The sequence below is a fragment of the Salvelinus alpinus genome, chromosome 16, assembly GCF_045679555.1.
Source record: "Salvelinus alpinus chromosome 16, SLU_Salpinus.1, whole genome shotgun sequence".
NCBI classification, from domain to species: domain Eukaryota; kingdom Metazoa; phylum Chordata; class Actinopteri; order Salmoniformes; family Salmonidae; genus Salvelinus; species Salvelinus alpinus.
In genome coordinates, this window is record NC_092101.1 from 8,615,246 (window position 1) to 8,639,223 (window position 23,978).

The 23,978-nt window shown below is 41.1% G+C and overlaps 2 protein-coding genes across 3 annotated transcripts; one reads left to right on the forward strand and one right to left on the reverse strand.

Annotated features, from left to right (window-relative positions):
• Positions 1-1,251: 1,251 nt before the first annotated feature.
• alkal1 (ALK and LTK ligand 1) lies at positions 1,252-12,618 on the reverse strand. Of its 2 annotated transcripts, XM_071344639.1 has the most exons (6): positions 12,487-12,618; positions 11,489-11,773; positions 8,136-8,189; positions 5,512-5,592; positions 3,463-3,536; positions 1,252-1,773 (listed from the first exon to the last, which is right to left on the reverse strand). In XM_071344639.1, the coding sequence occupies exons 2-5, from the start codon at positions 11,760-11,762 to the stop codon at positions 3,472-3,474; spliced, it is 474 nt and encodes a 157-aa protein (XP_071200740.1). In that variant the 5' UTR covers positions 11,763-11,773; positions 12,487-12,618; the 3' UTR covers positions 1,252-1,773; positions 3,463-3,471. The 2 variants fall into 2 exon arrangements, with proteins under 2 accessions (XP_071200740.1, XP_071200741.1); XM_071344640.1 differs by lacking the exon at positions 5,512-5,592.
• A 1,701-nt stretch (positions 12,619-14,319) lies between these two features.
• On the forward strand, positions 14,320-23,666 carry LOC139540727 (dynein regulatory complex protein 11). The gene is made up of 19 exons (XM_071344642.1): positions 14,320-14,491; positions 14,847-15,174; positions 16,448-16,567; positions 16,933-17,124; positions 17,411-17,482; positions 17,774-17,979; positions 18,161-18,245; positions 18,333-18,443; positions 18,533-18,608; positions 18,761-18,867; positions 19,321-19,407; positions 19,517-19,578; positions 19,748-19,830; positions 20,243-20,350; positions 20,568-20,767; positions 20,907-20,993; positions 21,105-21,282; positions 21,443-21,681; positions 21,807-23,666. Exons 1-19 carry the CDS (start codon positions 14,481-14,483, stop codon positions 21,924-21,926), a joined length of 2,472 nt encoding a protein of 823 aa, XP_071200743.1. The 5' UTR covers positions 14,320-14,480; the 3' UTR covers positions 21,927-23,666.
• Positions 23,667-23,978: the final 312 nt, after the last annotated feature.

Genomic DNA, 23,978 nt, shown 5'->3' on the forward strand with positions numbered 1-23,978 from the left:
GGAATATATAAAAAAGTAATCATACTGTTTATTTTGTAAAGATATTTCTGTTATAGATGCTATAAATATGTTTTAATTCCTCAGCAATACCAGACAAACTTGGTTTTGGGGTGTAATGTCCCTTTCATTTCTAGATGTATTTATATTCAAACTTCTAATGACAACAAGTCTCAGCTTGTTTTTTTCTTCAATTGCTAAAGTCTCTAGCTATTCCTTTTATTTGTTGTTTGTCGTTCTTGTGCAAGAGTCTTAAATGACAATACCAACATTTAGGACCTTTACAGAGGCCACATCCTGGATAACTCCAGAAAATAAACACTAATGTTCTTTCTAATGTTCTTGTGACGTCTGAGCAGGCAACTGCAAGAGCATGTTATACCAGCGATCAAGTCATTGTCCACAATGCACCAAAAGGGAGGGGTGTTGCATCTTTCTACGATAACTGAACTTATGGATTGCTGAGCCATAATAATATAAAGTTTTTTTTTGTTCACTGATCTCACTTGTCAAGTTATTGTAACTGCCAGATATATCACTGGAGGTTTAACACCAGGTGCATGCAGGTCAATGTGAAAGACACGCTCAAATAAAGGTCAGATGCATCCTGGCCCAAAGACCAAGTAAACAATTCTGTCAAGAATCCTAAAATTTGAAACAGAACAGGATCAAAAAGAGACTCTTTTCCAGTCCATTTGGTTTTGTCGAGTTTGAATTGCTTCACGTTCTGTTGTCCAATAGTCCAAGATTGGAATGCGTTTGGGTTCTCAAGGGACAAACTGAGTTTGCCAGCGATTTTGAAACCAAGTCAGCTACAGATTGGGAAATTCAATATAGGCTTTGCTAAGACATTGAGGAAAGGATTTTGCATGCACTCTTTTTCCTAAAACTTGTGTTGTTTTCGAAATTGTAGGGGTTATGAAGTGCAGACAGAATTGAAATAACTCTGAACATTTGCTTTTCTCCACCCTCATGCTCTTCCCAACAGCATACTCTTGAGTGAAATATAGTTGTGTGTGTCACATGCTGATGTTTGGATTATGGCGTATCATCCTATTGGTAGACGTTTCCTTTGTCGTGCACTACTTTTGACCAGGGCCCATGAGGTTCTGGTCAAAAGAAGTAGACTATATAGGGAATAGGATGCCATTTGGGATACAGTACTGCTTGCAGCTTCCCTATTGAGTGTCCTAACAGCAGAAACCTCAGAAATGTTTCCCTCAACATGCTCTTCTATAATAATTGCAAATAGGCTGAGCTTGAATATTTTTTTATTGTTCAGTACTGCATTGCATTATTGCCATCATCATCATTCAATATGTTTTCATTGTGTGAAATCATTCAAGTGCCAAATTAAATGCAATGTAGACAATGACAGTGAAAGACATATCTAAACGACCATGGTAGGACCGTCTCAAAATGTAATATTGACAAAGCAAATAATATTTAGTGAGATGAATTCGCACACTTCATCAGATGAGAACTTAATTGAATATTTGAATATTTTCATAATTATTGTGAATAATTATATACATTTCAATAAATAGGTGTATTCAATATTAAATTAAGGTTTTCTTAAAAATATATGATACATGAAAATAAAATGCTAATCTATTTCATAAAACCAATAAAGTCTGTCAGCATTTTCATATTCATACAGTATCAACAACAAAATAAAAATACTATAAACAATTACAATACTATGTTCTTAATGTGACTGCTGCAAATTGAAGGCACTTCCTTGGCAAAACATAGATCCCTCTCAACATTTTGAACCTGAAACACACAGCAAAATCAAATTACAAACATTTACATATTTTTGTAATGTCATTTTTTATTCTTTACATTCTCAGTTTATAAAATAGGCAACAGGATCTCCCGTCTAGCAGAAAGACACAACCTGTGTCCTGTGACATTCTGGTCCTATGAGTGATGACATTGATTAAAAAAATTAATATATATATATATATATAATATATATATATTTTTTTTTATGAGGTAGAATATGAAGAGTTTGAGCTGCCGTTCCGTATTTCCTTATTAGGGACTAAATGTTAAAGGGCACTTCATGACTTATTTCCTAAAGAGCTGGATGAATCAATCGATGATTCACCTAATAAGTCCCTCATGACACCCCAGTGGCAGTAGGCCTCTCATTATGGTTCTGACTAGAACACATTCTCCGAGTCAAAAACAACAATGACTGGAGAGACTGAAAAACTGCTAATGTGCCAGCCCCCTCAATTTTCCAATCAAATGAACTCCAATGACACTCCAACTAAAGCGGTGCTTGTAATGGGTGCTTCATTCATGTTAGACCATCTAAAGGCCCTTAGAACTGACTCCATGTCAGTTGATGGAATCTAAGTGAGCCTGAACACAAATGTAGGCCACAGATATCCTCATCCCTGCTGTCGTCAGCCTCGTCAGGTGGAGGCAATAGACAAGTGTAACAAAGGGTTATCAACTTAACAACAATGACAATCTAGCAAATTAGCTGGACCAAGACAATCGGGTCCTTCCTTTTTCATTGTCTGACCAAGTGGTGAGTAGCTTACATTGTGTGACTGACAGCTTGTTAACACACTTGGTCGTGCTTCAAAATTATCCTCTTTTCATCTAGGACAATGCTCATTGTACATATGCAGGCCCTAACTTATCGCTCACATGTAACTTTGTCATGACTGTCAACGTAAAATTATTTCAGCTAGACAAATACTTGCTCTCATCTTTTCGTTTTCCAAAAGAATAAGCCAGACTATAAATAATCAAGCGTAAATGTATTTTGCCGAACGTATATATTACATTAGGACCTGCTCTTCGATGGAATACAGTTGGAATGACAAAAGGGCCTAGTAGCATTATCTTTAAGAACATATGAATGTAGGACAGAAACTCTGGGAACACATGGATCTGATTATGTGAACATGAGTTATTTTCAAGCCTTACTACAGATCACTTGCAGATGTTACAGACACAAATTAGAATAACGTTGACACACCAACAACACAGCTCTCTCTTCCTGTGATTAGTATCACAAATAATAACTATACTCTGGTGGAGCTATACAGCACGTGAATCTCCATCCACACTATACATGTATTTTCAATACATACGCACAAAAAAAAGGTGCTATCTAGAACCAAAAAGGCTTCTTCTTCTAAGTGGACAGCCACAGAACCCTTTTGGAACCGTTTTTAGTTACGAGGAAAATATTACAGGATTGCTCCTTGTCATTTTTGATTGGAGAAGACATTGGGAGGGATCTTCAGGATTGCTCCTTGTCAATCTTCACAGTTAAATATTCACAATATAAATATGATTTTGTCAATAATGTATATGTATCTTTACTTGTCAAGCAAGGAGTCATACAATGCTAGACCAAGTGTATGAATCAACATAAAGCCTAAATATGCTAATCTAACCCCTGTGACAGTTTAATGCCTAAAAAGAAAGTATACTCACATGCAAAGTCTACAATTGTGTGCAGAGTGGACTCATTGCTAGCCGTGTTAGCAATCTTGCACATCTTTTGTAATCTGTAAAATGATAAAGAAAACAGTTAATCACAAAATAATACAAATACTGAGCTATATTGTATGCTCAAATAAATTGGGAAATTCTATTATTTTATACTAATACAATTGCTCAGAGAAATATTTTTATTTTTTCAATTCATTTTAAAAAATCTCCAAAGGGGGTCAAAATGGTTGCCACCCGTTTTCAGTACTCCAGCACTCTATCCTTGCAAGGATAACGACACTGAACCTTTAAAAAAAAAAATTGATTGGAGAAGACATTGGGAGGGATCTTAGACCATTCCTCCATACAGAATCTTTCAAGATCCTTGATATCCTTCATCTGCCGTTATGGATTGCCCTCTTCAATTCAAACCACAAGTTTTCAATGGGTTTCAAATCCAGAGACTTTAATTCATTCATTTTATTTAACCTTTATTTAACTAGGCAAGTCAGTTAAGAACAAATTATTATTTACAATGACGGCCTACCCCGGCCAAACCCTAACGACGCTGGGCAAAATTGTGCGCCGCCCTATGGGACTCCCAATCATGGCCGGTTGTGATACAGCCTGGAATCAAACCAGGGTCTACTGAGATGGTCAATTAACCATTTCTTTGTGGATTTTGATAAGTGCTTGGGGTTACTGTCTTGCTAGAAGATCCACTTGCGGACAAGTGTCAACCTGCTGGCAGAGGCAACCAGGTTTTTGGCTAAAATGTCCTGGTACTTGGTAAAGTTCATAACGCTGTTGAACTTAAAGGGTCACAGGACCAGTGGAAGCAAAATAGCCCCATATCAAAGATGCACCACTACTTTTTACCATAGGTATGAGGTACTTTTCTGCATATGCTTCCTTTTGTCGTCGCCATACCCAACACTGGTGTGCGTGGCCAAAGAGCTATATTTTCATGTAATTTGACCATAGCACCGCCTGGAGTTCAGAGAGTAGAAGTGTGTGCCAGCGTTGCGGTGGGGTCGGGATTTGAATCCCAGCATACACAGTAGACATGTGTGCCAGAGGTGGCAGCATTAACCACTAGACCAGCCTATGCAACAATCATTTTGATCTTTATTTGAACATAATGTGTTTTTACAGCTGTTCTGAATATATGCAACAACAAAAACATGCCATTTTAAATCAGAAGGTCATTAAAGTCTAGCCAGTCAACATTTTAAAATCATCCAAGAGAGAGTATTTCACAATTTCTCCCTGCCTGGCCTGAGCACCACCCTGGAGGCCAGGGGAATAGGGGGGGGCTAAAGAGAGAGTGCCTTCTATGATACATTTATCTTTTTTTTCAATAGCAAAGGGGTTGTTGGTGAACAAAGCCAACACACTGTAACGTACGACCAGTGTTTCACCAAACTGAGTTTCAGTAGTCTACGAGGCTGTTGTGGTTGCTTTATTGACAAAACGAAAAAGAGGAGAGCAAAACTCTGTGCTCTTATTCACTGGTCCACAATGGTGGCGGGGCTGCTGCTCAGACAGCTCCGTTCAGGCAGCCATCTGAGAAACTAACATACAATCTGGGAACATACTGAGGTCATTCACTACTTACTGTCTGATGTCATCTGTCCCTTTTCCAATAAAACTACAATGACAACATGATTGTTCAGTAGATCCGCTAAAATTAATATTTACATAATGGCACATGCTGTGGAACACTGACATGTTATAGGCTTTGATTCAAGTGTCCACTTATTGCTTCTATTCAAAGACAAGTGAATCTATTGTTAAGTTGGTGTAAAAAAACGGTGAATGTGAGGTCATCGAAGAGAGTAACGTTAGAGCAAGACACCATGTTACGGCACCTAGGCATTCAATTAATTCATAATGAGTATTTGGGTTCTAGCTCAAACAGATCTGGGACCAGGCTACAATAAAGTGTCGTAAGGCAGCCAGAAACATGGTGTATATGACTATCAGAAACCAACGTTACTGATCGCAAATATAGATACACACAGTATTATGATATTAAAAATGAATACATACATGCTGGTTTTGAACAATCCCTTGTGTTGTGATAGAGTCTATGAAAATGTGTTCTACATTCCGAGGAGAACTTGACTGGTCCTGCTTAAAAAGAAAAGGTTCTTATCAGGAAACAAACCCAAAAAAATGAATGTGTTCCATTTCATTTCCTCATTTTTGATATTGTATTAACAGAACTGAAGTTGATATAATTTTCCATTAGCAACAACATCAAAAGAGCAACAATATTTTTGGACAAGCATGCAAAGCATTATCTAGCAGTCAAGATATCCTTTCACTAAGGCAGAGCTCCAACTATGCTAATTACAAACGACGCCTTCTATCACTAACTACATTGATATGCATATTTACTGATTTAGGGGTATGCCAATTCGTTGTTTATGACTTATTTATGATGCACTGTCCATATAAAAGAAACGTCCTCTCACTGTCAACTGCGTTTATTTTCAGCAAACTTAACATGTGTAAATATTTGTATGAACATAACAAGATTCAACAACTGAGACATAAACTGAACAAGTTCCACAGACATGTGACTAACAGAAATGGAATAATGTGACCCTGAACAAAGGGGGGGGGGGGGGGGGGTGTCAAAATCAAAAGTAACAGTCAGTATCTGGTGTGGCCACCAGCTGCATTAAGTACTACTGTGCATCTCCTCTTCATGGACTGCACCAGATTTGCCAGTTCTTGCTGTGAGATGTTACCCCACTCTTCCACCAAGGCACCTGCAAGTTCCCGGACATTTCTGTGGGGAATGGCCCTAGCCCTCACCCTCCGATCCAACAGGTCCCAGACGTGCTCAATAGGATTGAGATCCGGGCTCTTCGCTGGCCATGGCAGAACACTGACATTCCTGTCTTGCAGGAAATCACGCACAGAACGAGCAGTATGCCTGGTGGCATTGTCATGCTGGAGGGTCATGTCAGGATGAGCCTGCAGGAAGGGTACCACATGAGGGAGGAGGATGTCTGCCCTGTAACGCACAGCATTGAGATTGCCTGCAATGACAACAAGCTCAGTCCGATGATGCAGTGACACACCGCCGCAGACCATGACAGACCCTCCACCTCCAAATCGATCCCGCACCAGAGATCCGGGGCCGGGTGTAACGCTCATTCCTTCGACGATAAACGCGAATCCGACCATCACCCCTGGTGAGACAAAACCGCGACTCGTCAGTGAAGAGTACTTTTTGCCAGTCCTGTCTGGTCCAGCACCGGTGGTTTGTGCCCATAAGTGACGTTGTTGCTGGTAATGTCTGGTGAGGACCTGCCTTACAACAGGACTACAAGCCCTCAGTCCAGCCTCTCTCAGCCTATTGCAGACAGTCTGAGCACTGATGGAGGGATTGTGTGTTCCTGGTGTAACTCGGGCAGTTGTTGTTGCCATTCTGTACCTGTCCCGCAGGTGTGATGTTCGGATGTACCGATCCTGTGCAGGTGTTGTTACGATCAGCTGTTCGTCCTGCCTCCCTGTAGCGCTGTCTTAGGCGTCTCACAGTATGGACATTGCAATTTATTTCCCTGGCCACATCTGCAGTCCTCATGCCTCCTTGCAGCATGCCTAAGGCACGTTCACGCAGATGAGCAGGGACCCCTAACGACCGTTCCACAGGTGCATGTTCATTAATTGTTTATGGTTCATTGAACAAGCATGGGAAACAGTGTTTAAACACTTTACAATGAAGATCTGTGAAGTTATTTGGATTTTTACAAATTATCTTTGAAAGACAGGGTCCTGAAAAAGGGACGTTTCTTTTTTTCGCTGAGTTTAGTTCGGCTGATTATATATTTCACTTGTGTTTTAAATTGTATGACATCAAATTTTATGTATGTTTCTGCATATATATACCAAGATGTTCAAATAAACCTAAACCTAGCTCTGTTCAGACTCAATAATCATTGCTCTACTGGTCCATGACATCTTAAAAGGACTCAGACAATAGACTTAATGATCACTCCTAAGTACTTCCTGGGCCTTTAGCGAGCCTCCGGATAACAGATTTTCACACCAATTCCTGAAGTCTGTTTTGAGGTCCTGCGAAAAATAATCCGCTTAGCATTACGTTGCCTTCAACTTTACCCTGGCTGTTTCTGTCGGAGTAATGTGCTCACTTCTCTCCCCTATGGCCATCAGAAATTCATTTAATGGCAACCTTCTCCAGCACATCTGTGAGGCCCATCCCGTGCAATAACATAGTTATAGGGATAACATTGAATTAGGGTCTCTGACACCATGATTGGACTTTGGAAAGCTACTTGATTAGGCATTAAAGAGTTAGGACTCAGAAATTAGGGGTAATGTGGATTCAGCTCACAGAGCCGAGAGAGTCTTCCCCTGCCAAACGAAATAGCTCTACATGGATTTATAATATTTGTAGCTGATATAATGTGTGCAGGGCTGTATGTATCAAGGGTCTCAGAGTAGAAGTGCTGATTTAGGATCAGTTTTGCCTCTTAGATCACAATGAACAACAGTACATGGACAGAGGGCACCTGATCCTAGACTCCTACTCTAAGAGGCTTGATACATATGGCCACAGATGTAAGGTGAGATTGATCCAGAAACAAATGGTAAAAATGGAATGTTGACTGAACATTTTTTGATATCAGTTTTCTTACCTGTGAAATGCTTTATGAACTTGTCTTTCAGGTTTACATCTCTTGGGACAATGTCTACAAAAAAGAAGAAAAAAAAGTAACCAATCTGTGAAACCTCTTAGCATTAAAAGGAAAATCCACTCAAACACAATTTTTATCTATTTTTTTTTCTTCCATTAGTCTACTGTTGATACAGTCCCAAAATGTTTTGCATGTCAGCAGTAAAGTTTTCAAGATATTGGACGTTCAAGAAGCAAAGTGTCACCGGCCACATGATGATGCATTTTTTGTCTTCCATTTCATCAACAAAACTAAAACGATAACAAAGGCGCCGAGGGGGGAATAGTGGTGCTGTTTCCCCCTATACGGATTTCAGCTTTAAGATAACCCTTTAGTAATAGGTAAATGTTTAAATATTACAACATTTAAAGTAAGGCAATGTAAATACGAACAAAGACCCATCACACCTGTGCTTATATTATGAAGTAATAGGCCTATACCTGTTCTCGCTTGGAAGAGAGCTGATGGAATAAAACAACTACGAGTTCTTAAGTATTTTGATTTAATTTTTTATATACACTGAGTATACCAAACATTAGGAACACCTTCCTAATATTGAGTTGCCCTCAGAACAGCCTTAATTCGTCAGGGCATGGACTCTACAAGGTGTCAAAAGCATTCCACAGGGATGCTGGCCCATGTTGACTCCAATGCTCCAATGTGTCAAGTTGGCTGGATGTCCTTTGGGTAGTGGACCATCGTTGATACACGCAGGAAACTGTTGAGCGTGAAAAACCCGGCAGCGGTGCCGTTCTTGATACAAACCGGTGCTCCTGGCACCTGCTACCATACTCCGCTCAAAGGCACTTTTGTCTTGCCCATTCACCCTCTGAATGGCACACATACACAATCCATGTCTCAATTGTCTCAAGGCTTAGAAATCCTTCTTTAACCTGTCTCAGTACAGTACAGTAGAGCACAGAACAGTAAAGAAAAGTAGAGTAGAGTATAGTATAGGTCAGTACAATACAGTACAGTAGAGTTTAGTACAGCACAGTACAGGACACTGTAGTAGAGTACAGTATAATTTACAGTATTGTACTGTACTGACCTCTGTTGTCCCCTTCTGTACTTTACTGTACTGAAATGAACAATTCTCTACTCTGCTAAACTGAACTCTACTGTGCTATGCTTTACATCTGAACTTTTCTTTGAATAAATGTGTTTTTGTAAAAAGTTCAGTGGAAATGGTTAGAAGTAGCCCTTCTGCATAGATGGTTTATTTAACTTTGCAAGCAATGGCTTTTGTTTGGCGTACATTTTAAAGTGAAAATTGGAGCCTCAGCGTCATTCTGTTACCGTGGAATTGCCCATACACAAGATTTCCCCACAACTGAGGACAAGCCAACAGTCTTGGAGGCTCATTGCACACATTCTGTAGCTCAGCCAAGCCCATCCTCTCTCCAAACATGCAAAGCACACAGGTGTCAGATGCATTCAGGCTAACAGTGCAAGGAGATTATAGCCCGGCAGTTCTAATGCTTATCAATGTCATAAGAATAATTCCGTGCAGCTAGTTGCTGTGCTAATTTTACCAGACTGGACTGAGGAATGAACAGTACTCTCTGATGCAGAAATGGCAGAAGATGATCGGTTCAATTACAAACCACTACAGTAAGCTTAGGCAATGCGTTTGAAGTCCAGACATACCACTGGGAACTATGGAAAACAACAACTCATCACTCCAATATAAAAAAAAATGAACAGGCTATGGGTCTTACGTAAGGGGAATAAGGGTCCTGAAACCTTAACCTGGCTCCAATCCAGAGCAGATGTGAGTTGTGTAAGTGTTCAAATGGCAGGTAAATGCTAACACTAACCGGAAGGACATCAAACGCATTGCCTAAGTCCAATAATATTGTCTTGGCTGCTGGAGATGTCTGGATTACCTGATGGTCAGAAAAGAGAGATACCTAGTACACCTTGGCAAAGAGAATGGAAACTGTGTGCAGGAGATATTTCCCTTTCCTTCCTTGCGTGCAAAACATGGACAATCTAGTGTGACTGTGGGTCTTAAGGAATGGCGCACGCACCACTTGCTAATGTGCAGCCTTTTGACTTCCTCAAAAGGTACTTTCCGTCTGGCCAGCAGCCTGTGTAGTTCTCTTGCCTGTTACACAGTTGGTCTGTGACACTGCTTTGACAACATTGGGCAGGATGTCCCAATAAAGCCTCTGACTAACCCTTGATGCAACATTTGACCGGAATATTAATGCAGGATTTCTAAAACCAATCTTTTGGATGGTAACATAGACAGTCTGAGGGAATGTGTAGCATTGCTCACACAATTGCACAGATTACTATTAAGGAATTACTTGTATGGCTCAGTTTCAGTTAGCATATGCCATTTTCTAACGTCTTAAAGGCACTGTAACACCATCCTTACTCTCACAATGACTTCAAAGATATATCAAAGCCATGCACATTTCTTTCAAAGGCAATGAGTAATGCTTTTACCAGTCACAGAATTTGACAAATTGAATAAATTGACTCTAAATGTATGAAAGACTTCCCGTTCAGTACTTCTGACCACGTTCCAAAAGCCCAACACAAATCACATGGATTCTATTGTTCCACTTGAGCAAAAAAGCTTTCATATTAACATAGTCGTTCGATCTTACATGTGAAATGAAGGCAGTGAATGTGGTAAAAATGGCTGCGTGTTCACAGCTGACTAAACGGTGTGCCACGTGAGTGTCCTGGTCTCACGTCACCTGTGATGTGTTCCTGTGACGCTCACCATTGGCTGTCCAAGAAGCCGGAGGAGGCGGATCATTCATGGTTTGAGATTCCGCAATGTATCCTGAACTGAATGAATCATTCACAAGTTTAGTATGCTAATGAGCCTCCTCCCTGGGCAACTTGGTTGGTGATGGCATTGATAATCTTTTGTTATGATGCGGTGATACGATACCTCACTAGCCAAGTGAGCGGGTGAATTGTGGGTCTTTCAGGGTGTCAATAGGGAACTGGAATATAGATCCACAATTCATACACTATCACATCAGAGACAGAAATACAGATAACTCCCTTAATGAATTGTAGTGTAGAGCCTGCTGATATTGTCACATCCCCAAATAGCATCGATTGCATTTGTAAAAACGGATTGTTTGTAAAATAGTCATAATTTATTGACAGCTCTCACCTCTTCAAATCATAAAGTGTGACATTTCCTACATGGAAAATGACAAGAAATCAAGAACAAAAGGCAGCAGTAGCAGACATATTGATACAGACCAGAGGCAGCTGTCACACCCCAGTGAAATAGGGATTACAGTTTCATCATGGCCTAAAAATAAATCTCATCAGCTTACCTATGGGTCTACTGTTATCCAGCCTAGGAACATATAAAGGCTTTTCCCGAGAGGAGAACTTCATCTCTTGGGCTGCAGGGAAGAGGCCACTGTTATAGCGCCTGGAGACTGAAGGCTTGTCCCCCGATTGGCTGTCTCGGATAACCTGTAAAATAAGGTCCAGCAGGGTCCTTCTCTCTTTCTGCTTCACTTCCTTGCTGTCCATGCACTGGCTCGAGGTGATCAGCATAAGGATTATACTCAAAAGTATGTGCCATTTCCTTTCTGCCTGCATGGCTTTTCTGACTGGGTAAACGAGCAAACACAAATCAAGTTAGATACAGTGCTGGAAAGAAACAAATGGTGTCCAATCCCAAGGTGTGAGTAAGTGCAAAGTGACTGCATACTTCTGTCACCCCAAAAAGATGGGTATAACATTAATAGTGGTGGAAACAGTGAGAAGTAGTCTATTAAATGAAGCATACACGTGAACATATACTCTGAATGACATTAAACACGGTAATAAACGCAACTATGAGTAAAATATTTTTTACTTCGAATAATCCCATTTAGAGGGAATAAAAATGTTGCCAACAAAACAATTGCAAATTCCTCAACATGGTGTTTGTCATACTACTATACAAAGCCACAGTAATGCTGATATATCGATCTAATATAATAAAACAATACAACAAGGTGTGGTGTCTTCAATTCAAACAGGTGTGAGAACATTTGCTTTGGGGCAATTCCATGATCATGGAATTATGCTAAAACTCAAGATTTTTCACTTTAAAATGTATACCAAACAAAAACATTGATTTCAAAGTTTAGCAAACCATACAACTCTCTTGGCATACATTTTAAAGTGAAAAAATCCGCGTCTCTGCGTAATTCCATTGCCCTTTGATGAATAGTAACTGTCAAGTGATGATGACAGTAGGCTACTTATACAAAGCAAATTAATAACATGGACATAGAAATCTATCTCAAACTTACTTGGATAACAAAGTCAAACTTACTTTAAGTTATTAAAGGATCCTTATGTCCTGAAAAGTGGACACGAGTTGTCTGTATCAAATCTCTCTAGGCGTTGTCGGTTGTGTAGCTTATTGAGCGAAGATTCCGTTGTCTGCAGCCGGTCTTGAAATCATACGTCCCGTTTTATACGTTCCGCGAGCTTCTAATACAATCGATTTCGAGTGGGTGGTAGGCAACTGTTGACATCTTTGGTTGAATTTATTCCATGGTGGTCGCTACCTTTGGCATGCGCCCCTCCTTTACGTCCAAAACCATCACCGAAAGCGGGCTCAGAACACCACTTCACTTCTTATTCCTGCTCAGGAAAAAACAATGTTGCAATGTCAAGTTTGGATAGGAAGGATTAATGCTGAGATTTCCATTGGGGAAAATGTCATCCAAAGCGCGCAACGGCGGGTGAAATAAGTTTCCAAAATTGCAAGACCTGTTCAAGGCAGAGTTGTTTAGTGGCATACGGGCTTGACCCTGACCTATGTCGGCTCATTGTAGTGTTTTTGTTTTTGTTCGTGGATGTCCAAGTCTTGTGACCGCCTAAAAGCGCGGCAGAGAATGCGCTTTCAAGAACAGCCCTCGGACTATTTCGAGCACTTGAGTTCAAAATCTCATTTTTTCCCTTCTCGTATGGACTGGTTTTAAAGTAAGAAAATCAGGTGGTTTGGTGGTCTTGGACAATTAACAGAGTGTTGATACAGGCCGCCTATTTTTATGAATTTGTTACAGCATAGGCCCAAATGGAATAATGATGACGGATCGTACATTTAATTGAGTGATTTTGTACACATGCGTGTCATGATATGCTGCCAGGAAAATGTAAACTATGCGATAGCCTAATATTTATGTTCTCCCTCGGTGTTATGATAGTGACATATTTGACAGTGCCATACCTTCATCTCTCATGTATGGTTTAGCATTGATCCAATGTATAGGCTTATGAGTCACAGTTGTGACTGGGTGTAAATTACATTGCAATGGAAAGCAATCCATAATACTATGAATATATAGGCTATATCTATGAATCATGCATCAGCACAGGGCATCAGTTGAAATATGGCATACAGACATCAAAATGCAAAATGTCTTTCACATCATATCCATTCAAATCTGATCCTCTCAAAATATCATGCACTACTCGGGCCATTATGCGGATCATGATGCTGATGATGAGCTCAGCTTCATATTCTCTCCTCAAAAGGTGTAGCCCTCATAACAATAGAGACAAAATGCATTGTCATTTTATAATGCAGTACAGTAACGAAACACCTACTTCAAAACATGTTTCATTCCAGGTTGTTATAATGCATAGCCTTAAAGCCTAATAAAACATAAAAATATGAAATATTTTAAGTTAAAAGAATGTTCCATATCATTAGTCAAAGTAGAGGCTTTAAAATCGCACATAGCTTTCAGAGAAAGAATGTCATCTGGTGGCCTGATAATTACGTTGCAGCCCTCGAGGCTCAGCCTGGCTCAGTCAGTAGCAAGCTATAGGCTACACTCTCAAATGGGGACTGAGAATGGTGAAAAGCCCCCAAAATAGACTATATATTTTAAATATCTTTTGGATAATTTAGTTTAGGCTACAAAATATATGACCATTTTCTATAATTAATAATCGCCAAAATACTTACTTTCACTCGTCAATACTTTCACTTTACTTTTACTCATCCTTCTATAGTTACAATGGTATTTACACATAATTAATTTGAAACCGTTTGTCATTTCTTCAAAATTGTTACAGTGTGGCAACAGGTTCATGGGCGTCAAAGATCCCACGTGGGCTGCTTCCAGAGCTAGTCCGTTGCTATGGGCACAGACGGGACACAAATAAAAAAAGTTGTAGACTGCCTTGAGTTTATCAAGCTAGCTATGTAGCTAACGATGTTTGTACAAACTGCTAACTGACAGGACTTTTTTGTATTAGTTAGCAAACATTGAATTCAAACGGCGTTATTGGCTATATAGAGATAGTTGCATCATGTCTCACAGGTTAGTAACGTTAATTGACTTCAGTTAGCTGGCTAGCTAGCTAACTTTAGCTACGCATTTAGCTAGCTATGTTTACTTTATGTTGCCTGAATTTCTGCCAATTAACAAACCACCTGTCTATCAAACTAGCTAGTAGCAGATTTTGCATACCATAATGTTCATAATAGACAAACGTCAATGTGATAGACCTAATGTAAGCCTTTTATCAATGTTATGGACATGATCATGCTATTAATGGCAAACACTCAGTTTTCAGTTGGGAATTCTTAGCTTTTACTAATTTCCCAAGTGCAAGCTAATTCAGCTGATTTAATTTTCATTCTAAATATCCTTCCAATGACTGTCTCTCTTCCAGTACATACAACAAACTGTGGGCTGATGCCCAGGTCGAGTTGAACTCCCTTCTGGCTCAGGAGTTCCCTGCTCAGCCTCCTCGCCCAGAGAAGGACCGAGTGGTGTTCTTCCAACGCCTGGCCACCCTCTACGTGCGCTACGTGCAGATCTTCAGGCAGCTGGAGGAGGCCTATGACCAGGTGGTTCATCCCCAGAAGAGGAAAGTGATCCGGGGGGTCCTGGATGGCGTGATGGGGCGGGTGCTGGAACTTAAGAATGAGATGGTGGAGAAAGAGTTCTCTGAGTACCATTACATGGACGATGTCATCCAGGACTTGAAGCTCACGCCTGTAAGTTCACCCCCCCCTCCTCCTTTTTGTTAATGAAAGTTGATAAGAAGACAGAACATGATAAGTCTCCTACAGCAAGGGTTCTCAAACTGACTGGCAAAAACGAGCAATTTTTTTTTAGGGGTTGCAAGTGTGAATGGGACAAATACATATTTTTCATACATATTTTAATAGGCTACATATATTGCACAAAATGATTGTCTCAAAAACATCTCATCTGTGCTTCAGAACCAAAAAGTTGCGTGTCTTGATTGTTGACCAATGACCAGTCATCAGCTTTGGCGCACAAAGACTGGCGCATATCCAGATTTTCTTGCCTAATTTTCTCTTGTTTTGCCTGACAAAAACAGAGTAGACCTACCCATATAAAATACAGTTTAAAAAATGTACTATGGAGGCATCTTTGCCAGAACAATAATAGGCTACCTGGCGATTTGATTGATCATTTCATATTTCAGATAGACTGTAACTGAAAGCGGTAATTTGAGGTATTATCAACAGTAAAAATAACTTTAAAATGTTTAACTGTAAATTATTGTGCATTGTGGGAAAATTGCTGTATTTCGATTGGTACTGTAATTACACCCCACAGAATACAGTACCGAACCATATCTTTAGAGTGCCCAAAAACTTTTGACCACACTGTAACAAAAATAGGTACATAATGTTACTGTAAATTCCAAAGAAACTTTGGTTTAACAGTACATTACTGAAAAGTTAACAGTAATGTACTGTTAAACCAAAGTTTCTTTAAAGTGTATGGTAACAAACTGTAACTTTTTTTTACAGTAAGTTACAGGTAACTGGATGCCAGTAAGGTACCATAAAAACAACATGATTATTTTACAATGCACAAGTGAGCGCATGGCATTGTTTTTCTGACTCATTAACATATTTTGAGGTGTGCCTTGCAAGAGGCTATATTTGTTGCACCCGTGAGTGAGAACGCTGTACCAATTTAACTCTTATGTGGTTATAGTGCCTCGTCAACTTAAATGTATGGTGACAGATTGGAGTCTTAAACCTTAAATAGTTTTGCGATGTCCTTTTGGTCTGTTTTTCCCTGTAGTCGCTGCCAGTTTGGAAGCCTTTGTTATTAAGGTCTCTAGAATAGCTTCTCCCTATTTGGTGCTCTGCTTTTGGGCTCTGGTCAAAAGTTGTGGCCTATGTAGGGAACAGGGTGCCGTTTTGGTATGTAGCCCATGTTTCATTTACTGTAATAAAATGTCTTTGTATCTTTTTTGGACATAATGCATCTCATGCCTCATTACAGGAGGACATTGAGATCCCCATCCCTCGATATTTCCTCAGTGAACGCAGCAAGGTGTTGCAGGAGAGAGGGAATATGCTCTCCAACATCCTCAACCTCATGGAGGTAGTAGAGAGACCCAAGGTGAGTTAGGCCTAGCTAGCTTTTCTATACCACGTAACATTAGACTTGGTTGTAATTACATGCAACTACACAGCAATTACACATAGCTACACAGTAACTAGCTAAGATATCATCTTCAGTTTATCACAGAACCATGTGTATGTGACCAATAACATTTGATTTGATTTGAGAAATTTCCTTTCAATATAATAATTCAATGCCAGTTAGCAGATATTTTGGTCCAAAGCGACTCACAGTATAGTGAGTGCATACATTAAATTATATGAACCCAGCGGGAATCGAACTCACGACTGGCATTGCTAGATACTTACCTATTGACCCACACAGGACCACCTTTAGTACTCCATGTTGTGTTGGGCCCCCAGCCTGTAGGAGTGCGTGCACTGAACCTGGAGGAAGCCATAAAGATCATCCAGGTGTCAGAGAGGGCCCGCCAGGGTCGCCTGAGGGCCAAGTTCATGAGGGAGATCCAGCGCGATGAGGAAAGGCATAGGAGGGCCAAGGACAGGGACCTGGGGACAGCGGCCATCGACACAGCTGTGGTTCGCATCCAGAAGGTATGGCCAAGCCTGTCAAAGTCAGATACTGTACCTTCAATCAGTCCTAGACCATAGGTCTCACACTCGCTAGGTAAATGAGACTGCTTAGTCCAGACTATGCGTCACTGGTATAGCCAAGTGATGATGTGGAGCATATTGGGAGAATACTCTGAAATCAGAGGTCTTTATCTAGCCTGCTGTAGTTATTGTTATTGCTAGCCTTTTGTATGAATGCTCTGTGAGTGTCAGTCATTAAAGACACCATACAACAGTTGAACAAAGGTGGTGCTTTTCTCTTTTCCAGGTGTGGAAGGGTTATGTGCAGAGGAAAAAAACAAAGAGGGAGCGAGAGGAGGAGATGATATTTTTGGGCATGGTGAGTCGGGTTAGATAAGCTCTATCTGTAGCGTTTCTATAGTGTAGTGCCTATTTTAAGCTACCAGCAGATGGCGCCGTAGGATTCCTTTATGATGCTCCGGGGAGAAGTTATCCCTATGTACAGATCTAGGATCAGATACAGCTCCCCCCAATCCTAACCTTAACCATTAGTGGGGGAAATTCTAAACTGACCCAAGATCAGTGTCTAGGGGCACCTTCACCCTACTCCGCTTGGTGACAGCCTCATCCACCACAGCAGTGGTCTCACCTTTTCCTCCTGCACCCTCAGGCCATGGAGCCCAGACACACTCAGCCCTGTCCTGCCATGACAGCTGCCCAGGCCAACGAGGCCCGTCGGAGGGGCAAGCAGGAGGAGCACGAGGAGGACTACCAGAAGTCCATTGTGGCCATCACAGACAAACTCAGAGAGGTGGAGGGGCCCGACATGAGGGAGACCATGAAGGACCAGATCAGACAGTGGTTCATCGAATGCCAGTGAGTTCATTACAGGGAGATGGCTGTGAATCACGACAGTGGTTACGTTAGGAGAATGTTTGTTCACACAGTCATTATATTATTCCATATTAGATGGAAGTAATGGGGTGACATTATCATAGCAGTGAAATGCTATGATAAATGACAATATGCAGTTGATGGTAATATGTTTGGTTGTTAGTGATGCAACAGGAACTTTCCCTGACTACCCAGAGGAGGAGGATGGAGGCTCGACTCTCATCTTTGCAGAGAAAACACCTCAACAGGTATTCATGAATGAATTCATCTTCTGAAGTGAAACGGTAGTAATACATGCAGATTGACTTACAGTAAGAGGGTCTGCTGTCTTTAAGTTAATGGAGGAACTATCAGCAAAAGAGGAGGAGGACGCCAACAAAAACGCGAAAGGAAAGGAGGAAAAGAAGGACAAAGGGAAGAAAGACAAGGGAAAGGGAGGAGATGAGGTACATGAAATACTTTAGAATAGATAACCATGGTCAACGAGATGCTTTTACTCTGTCCGATCAATGACTGTAGCTTTGTTGAACCACAGGAGGAGGAATCTGGGCTAAAGATGCTGCCATCTGCTTTCCTAGGAGAACTGGAAGTAGGACAGAAGACCTTTGGTGGTAAGAGAAATGGATAACGGCATCCAAAGCATCGCAATGTTTCGGAGATTATTCTTATTCTCTGGCAGGCAAAGACCTTATAGATACAGTGTGTTTTCTTATGTATCAATAGTCTACAGTACATTGAAAGTAGATGTTTGTATGACTGACAGAGGTGTGGCAGAATCGTACCGAGTCCAAGAACTTCAGCCAGAGGCACGAGGCTGAGCTGATCAAGGAGGAGAAGAGGAAGGAGATTGAGGTGGAGATCAGGTTGCAGGTGAGATAAATGATTCTGTCACTGAGAAGTAAGACAGGCCAGGTAGCCTTGCTCTTACCACTACGCTGAGTGGATAAAAGCAAGGTAAATATTAGGGATACTTCAAGATTTTTGCCTACTTAACTTGTGGATACCATTTGCATGTCTCTGCGTGCAGTTTGAAGGAAGTTGCTAATGAGCGTTAGCGCAATGACTGGAAGTGTATGGTAACTGCCAGCATGCTGGTAGATACCATAGACTGCCATGCATTGCGCTGACGCTAGCTAACGCTAGCGAAACTACCTCTAACTTCCTTCATACTGGATGCAGAGACATAAAAATGGTATCCATGAGTTCATCTGACTTTGGGGAAGTAGATAAGGCGCTTCATTGCCCAAATCCCGAAGTATCCCTTTAATGTTGTTTATAAGGTAAACATATAGGCTACTGAGTGAGCTGGTGTGCTTGACACAGGTGGACGAGCTGATGAGGCAGGAGCTGGCTAACTGGAAACTGGCCGTGGATAAAGATAAGGGTGGCAAAGCCAAAGGAGGCGCAAAGGTAACAAACAGGAGGGAACATTTATCTGTGACGATATTTCAATAATACCTGTATGTTTGGTATCTGTTTACTTGAGAAGTGCGCTGATGGTATATATTTTGCGGCTTAGAAAAAGAAAGGGTCGAAAAGTGGAAAGAAGAAAAAGAAAGACAAAGATCTGACAGCTGATAGGTGAGACCAGACTCATCTACGTTTCTCCCAGAGGGATAGGCCATTTGAGCTTTTTACCATTTACTTTTACCCATGGAATGTACGTGATAAGGGCTTTAGAATTTGAATGGCACAACATACAACCATGCTTTATTTATTTTTGAAATATGTAAATATTTGCATCCTATAGGAATATTGAGTCTCTGTATCAGGAATTGGTGGAACAGGGCTTGTTGAAACAATCGGATAACGTTAAACTGCAGGATTATTTAGGTAAGCATTACTGTTTGGTCCCTCCTGTGTGCCGTCTGTAGATACACACTACCTTTACCTTCAAGTTAAGGTCTATTTTCTAACCTCTCCTTTCTCGTCTGATACCACTTTAAAATGTGCAAAATAATTTTGTGTACACATCATTTTGTACAGAATGCCATTAACCATAATATAAGTGCTGTTATGTATTGTAGACAAAAAGGGCAGCTCGATAAGTGCAAATACTGCCCTCACCTGGTTAGTGCTTGGCAAAATAATATTGAGGACAAATTAATGTATATTTTAGGGAAATCCCATATTCATGAATCAAGATGGTAAATGTCACACGTTTACATTAATCTTTTCTTTCAGCTTTTCTAAATGCTTTCCCCAGATTTGATCAGCCTGACAGCTTCTCTCTCCTGTGTCCCAGGTGACTATAGCTATCTGGGGACGACGTTAAGACAAACTGACATTGAGCCCATGCCTTCGCTATCTGACGTGAGACAGGTTATAGCTCTGTACGCCGTCTTACCTTTAGGTACGTTTGGAACATCTGGAGTTGTCCTCAGATGATAAGAGTCTCACAGAATTAGAGACGTTAATCCTTAATACGAATACAATTGAATTAGTTTTGTGATTGATTTAAGCTTGCTAGATTATCTTTGTTGAGAATACACCTGCCATTTTCAGCTAGACATTTATTCTGGAAGGTTCTAAAGGTTCTAGCTAGAGTAAGTTCTGAATGTTGCTTGTAGGTTCTCAGGTGGTCCATGAGAAGGCTCCTCTGGTGAAGGCCATCCTGCTGGCAGGGCCCGCGGGCGTAGGCAAGAAGATGCTGGTCCATGCCATCTGCCAGGAGACGGGCGCCAACCTATTTGATCTGTCACCTCTGAACCTGGCAGGGAAATACCCCGGCAAGAGTGGCCTGGCCATGGTGCTCCACATGGTGTTCAAGGTAACACACGATGTAATGAAAAAGTACTCAACGCACCCTATTCTGAGAGTTTTGATTTGTTGATTATGTTGACATTTTCAATGTCCAGTCGTTTGTTTGGTCACTCGATCATTCAGTCATTCATTCATTCTGTTTGTAGGTTGCCAGACTGATGCAGCCATCAGTGGTGTGGATTGGAGATACAGAGAAAATGTTTTACAAGAAAGTACCGAAGGAGGAAAAAGAGGTAACCGTTCATACCCATGAGTTACTAGCTTATGTTATACATTTTTTTATAATGCTAGTGTAAGAGAAGATATCTCAATTCTTAAGTCCAAAACAATGTTCTCATGTACAGTTAGATCCAAAACGCTTGAAGAAAGACTTGCCCAAGATCCTCAAATCTATCAAAGGGGAAGATCGTGTTCTAGTCGTGGGAACGACTCATGATCCATTCAATGCCGACCTCAAATCACTATGCAAGGTGTACAGCAAAATCATCCTCATTCCACGTCCCGACTACGCCTCACGATATGGTAAGAATGTATCTCCCAGTTGTTGACATAAGCATTAATGAACTGCTTATGTATGTACTGCCTGTGAATGTGTTATGCATGCATGCTTATGAATGTGTTATGAAGTCTTATTGTAGGTACCCTTCAAGTGCTAATGGTACAATCTATGCTCTTCCCTTAGTCATGTGGAGGCAGTTGATCAAGAAGAACGGAGGACAGGTGACGGCTGCCCTGGACCTGAGCTCCTTGGCCAAGATCTCTGATGGCTACACGCAGGGTCATATGGTGCAGGTGGTGCGCAGCATACTGACGGAGCGCCGCGTCCAGCAGCTGGCCAAGAGACCCCTGAGCGCCGCCGAGTTTGTGGCCCCGCTGGCCAAGATCGACCCTGTGTTTCAGGACGAGGAGGAGGCCCTGAAGGTAAATTATGAAATGTTTTTTTTAATTTTTTTAATTTTTTATCTTAGTTTGTTGATGCTGAATGCATTTTCTTTACATGAAAGGTGTTTGACATAAAGTCTTCGATGATGAACATTTGTTTGCAGAATTGGTATGCTAAAACTCCTCTGGGTAAGAAGCGAGCCAAAGCTGCCTCAGGAAAGGAGGGAGAGGAGGAGGCACCGACAAAGGGAGGCAAAGATGCCAAGAAGAAAGGGAAGAAGTAAATCAATCAACTTCTTACCTTGACTGAACGCAACACTGGAAGAAAAACTGAGGTGGACACCAATAACATTTGCGCACCAGTTTCCTTGAAGTTGTTGTATTTGAAATTAATCTGCATAATTTATTTCATTTTCTCTTCATGCACTGTCATTTTCTGTTCATGAATATGTCACATGGCCCAATCTGCTATTGGAGGGTTGCTTAAAGCAGAAAGTCAGGGGCATCCTGTAGTGGGTAGTGATATTTGACATGTGTATATACAGTATGATATTATAAATACCTCACATGCGACTCATAGTAACACTAAGTAATTAGCCTATTAAAATGTTTATCTCACTCCATAAAAAGGATTAAACAATATGCAAGAACACTATAGTAGAGTTACGAATAGGCAGTCAAGAAATGTCTGAGAAAGTACTTAGAATTCCAATCAGGGTACAGGTAAGACCCAAATGCATACTGTGTTGAAGTAGCAATGTTTATTACAGCAACAGGGGCAGGCAAATGACAGGTCAAGGTAGGCAGGGGTTGATAATCCAGAATAGTGGGCAACAGTACAGGACAGCAGGCAGGGTCAGCGGCAGGAAGAGAGGTCAGACAGGTGGGCTCAGAGTCAGGACAGGCAAGGGTCAAAACCAGGAGGGCAAGAAAAAGAGAGACTAGGGAAAAGCAGGAGCGGAGACAAAATGCTGGTTGACTAGACAAACAAGACGAACTGGCAACAGACAAACAGAGAACACAGGTATAAGTACCCAGGGGATAATGGGGAAGATGGGCGACACCTGGAGGGGAGTGGAGACAAGCACAAGGACAGGTGAAACAGATCAAGGTGTGACAAATACAGGTGTATTTAATTACTTTGTAACATGAATGGATTCACATACAAGGTATAAAGCAAGGCAATACTGACATTAACAAAGCATTATTCTAAGCATGATCAGAGAGAGAAAGGGAAATCAATAAGATGGCGCCGGAGGAGATGGCTGCTGTTTAACGGGCTCCTAACCAATTGTGCTATTGTGTGTGTTTTTTTCACATTATTTGTAACTTATTTTGTACATAATGTTTCTTCCACCGTCTCTTATATCCGAAAAGAGCTTCTGGATATCAGGACAGTGATTACTCACCTCGTACTGGACAAAGATTTTTTCTTTAATGGGTCGAACGTGAAGGTTTACTTCAGACACTCGACAAGGCCCAAATCCCCGTCATTCGCATGAAGAAGAGACGGAGAAACCAGAGACATAGGTCGGGGTGCCTTGTAAGGATCCGACGGCGAGTGAGTAATCCGCCTTTACCATCAGTCCTATTAGCCAAGTGCAATCATTGCAATCATAAAATGGATGAGCACCGATCAAGACGATCCTACTGTAAGAATTATTTGAAGATAAATACACAATGCAGAGGACGAGAGGACTAGAATTAACGATCAATGGAAATCTTTCTGAAATAGGAAATTATTGATCAATGGGTCAGAGACATGAGGAATTTGTCTCGACATCGAGGCTGAAGTAGGATACTTGTTATTTGGTCATTGGCCCAGTTTTATTGCAAGGAATTCTAATTGGTCAACCACAGGCTAGGGCTGGGTTATAAAACTACATCTTGTGACCTTTGTTCTGTGGAGAGGATCACAGGAGAGAATCACTGGAGAGAATCACTGAGGACAGGGGAGCATGAACATCTACCATCTACCTCCCCGCATGATTTGTTCTCTGAATACACCTATTTTCATCCTCCTGGCTTGCTTTGGGGTCTGTGTTATTGAAGAATAACATCAACTGCTAACACTATCAACGGGACATTAAAAACTGTAATATCTTATGTTTCACAGAGTCGTGGCTGAACGATGACATAGATAGCATACAGCTGGCTGGGTTTTCGGTGCATCAGCAAGATCGAACAGCTGCCTCCAGTAAGACAAGGGGTGGCAGTCTGTGTCTATTTGTAAGACAGCTCGTGCACGAAACTGAACTGTATAATGCCATAAGCAAACAAGAAAATGCTCATCCAGAGGCGGCGCTCCTAGTGGCTGGGGACTTTAATGCAGGGAA

Bases quoted from the DNA above. Each gene is read 5' to 3' on its own strand.
- alkal1 (XM_071344639.1), bottom strand. From the start codon at position 11,762: ATGCAGGCAGAAAGGAAATGGCACATACTTTTGAGTATAATCCTTATG. The intron at 8,190-11,488 runs GTAAGCTGATGA...TCTTTTTTGTAG, and splicing joins GGATAACAGTAGACCCATAG to ACATTGTCCCAAGAGATGTA. The intron at 3,537-5,511 runs GTATGTATTCAT...ATCATTTTACAG, and splicing joins GGATTGTTCAAAACCAGCAT to ATTACAAAAGATGTGCAAGA.
- LOC139540727 (XM_071344642.1), top strand. The intron at 15,175-16,447 runs GTAAGTTCACCC...GCCTCATTACAG, and splicing joins AGGACTTGAAGCTCACGCCT to GAGGACATTGAGATCCCCAT. The intron at 17,980-18,160 runs GTGAGTTCATTA...TTTGGTTGTTAG, and splicing joins CAGTGGTTCATCGAATGCCA to TGATGCAACAGGAACTTTCC.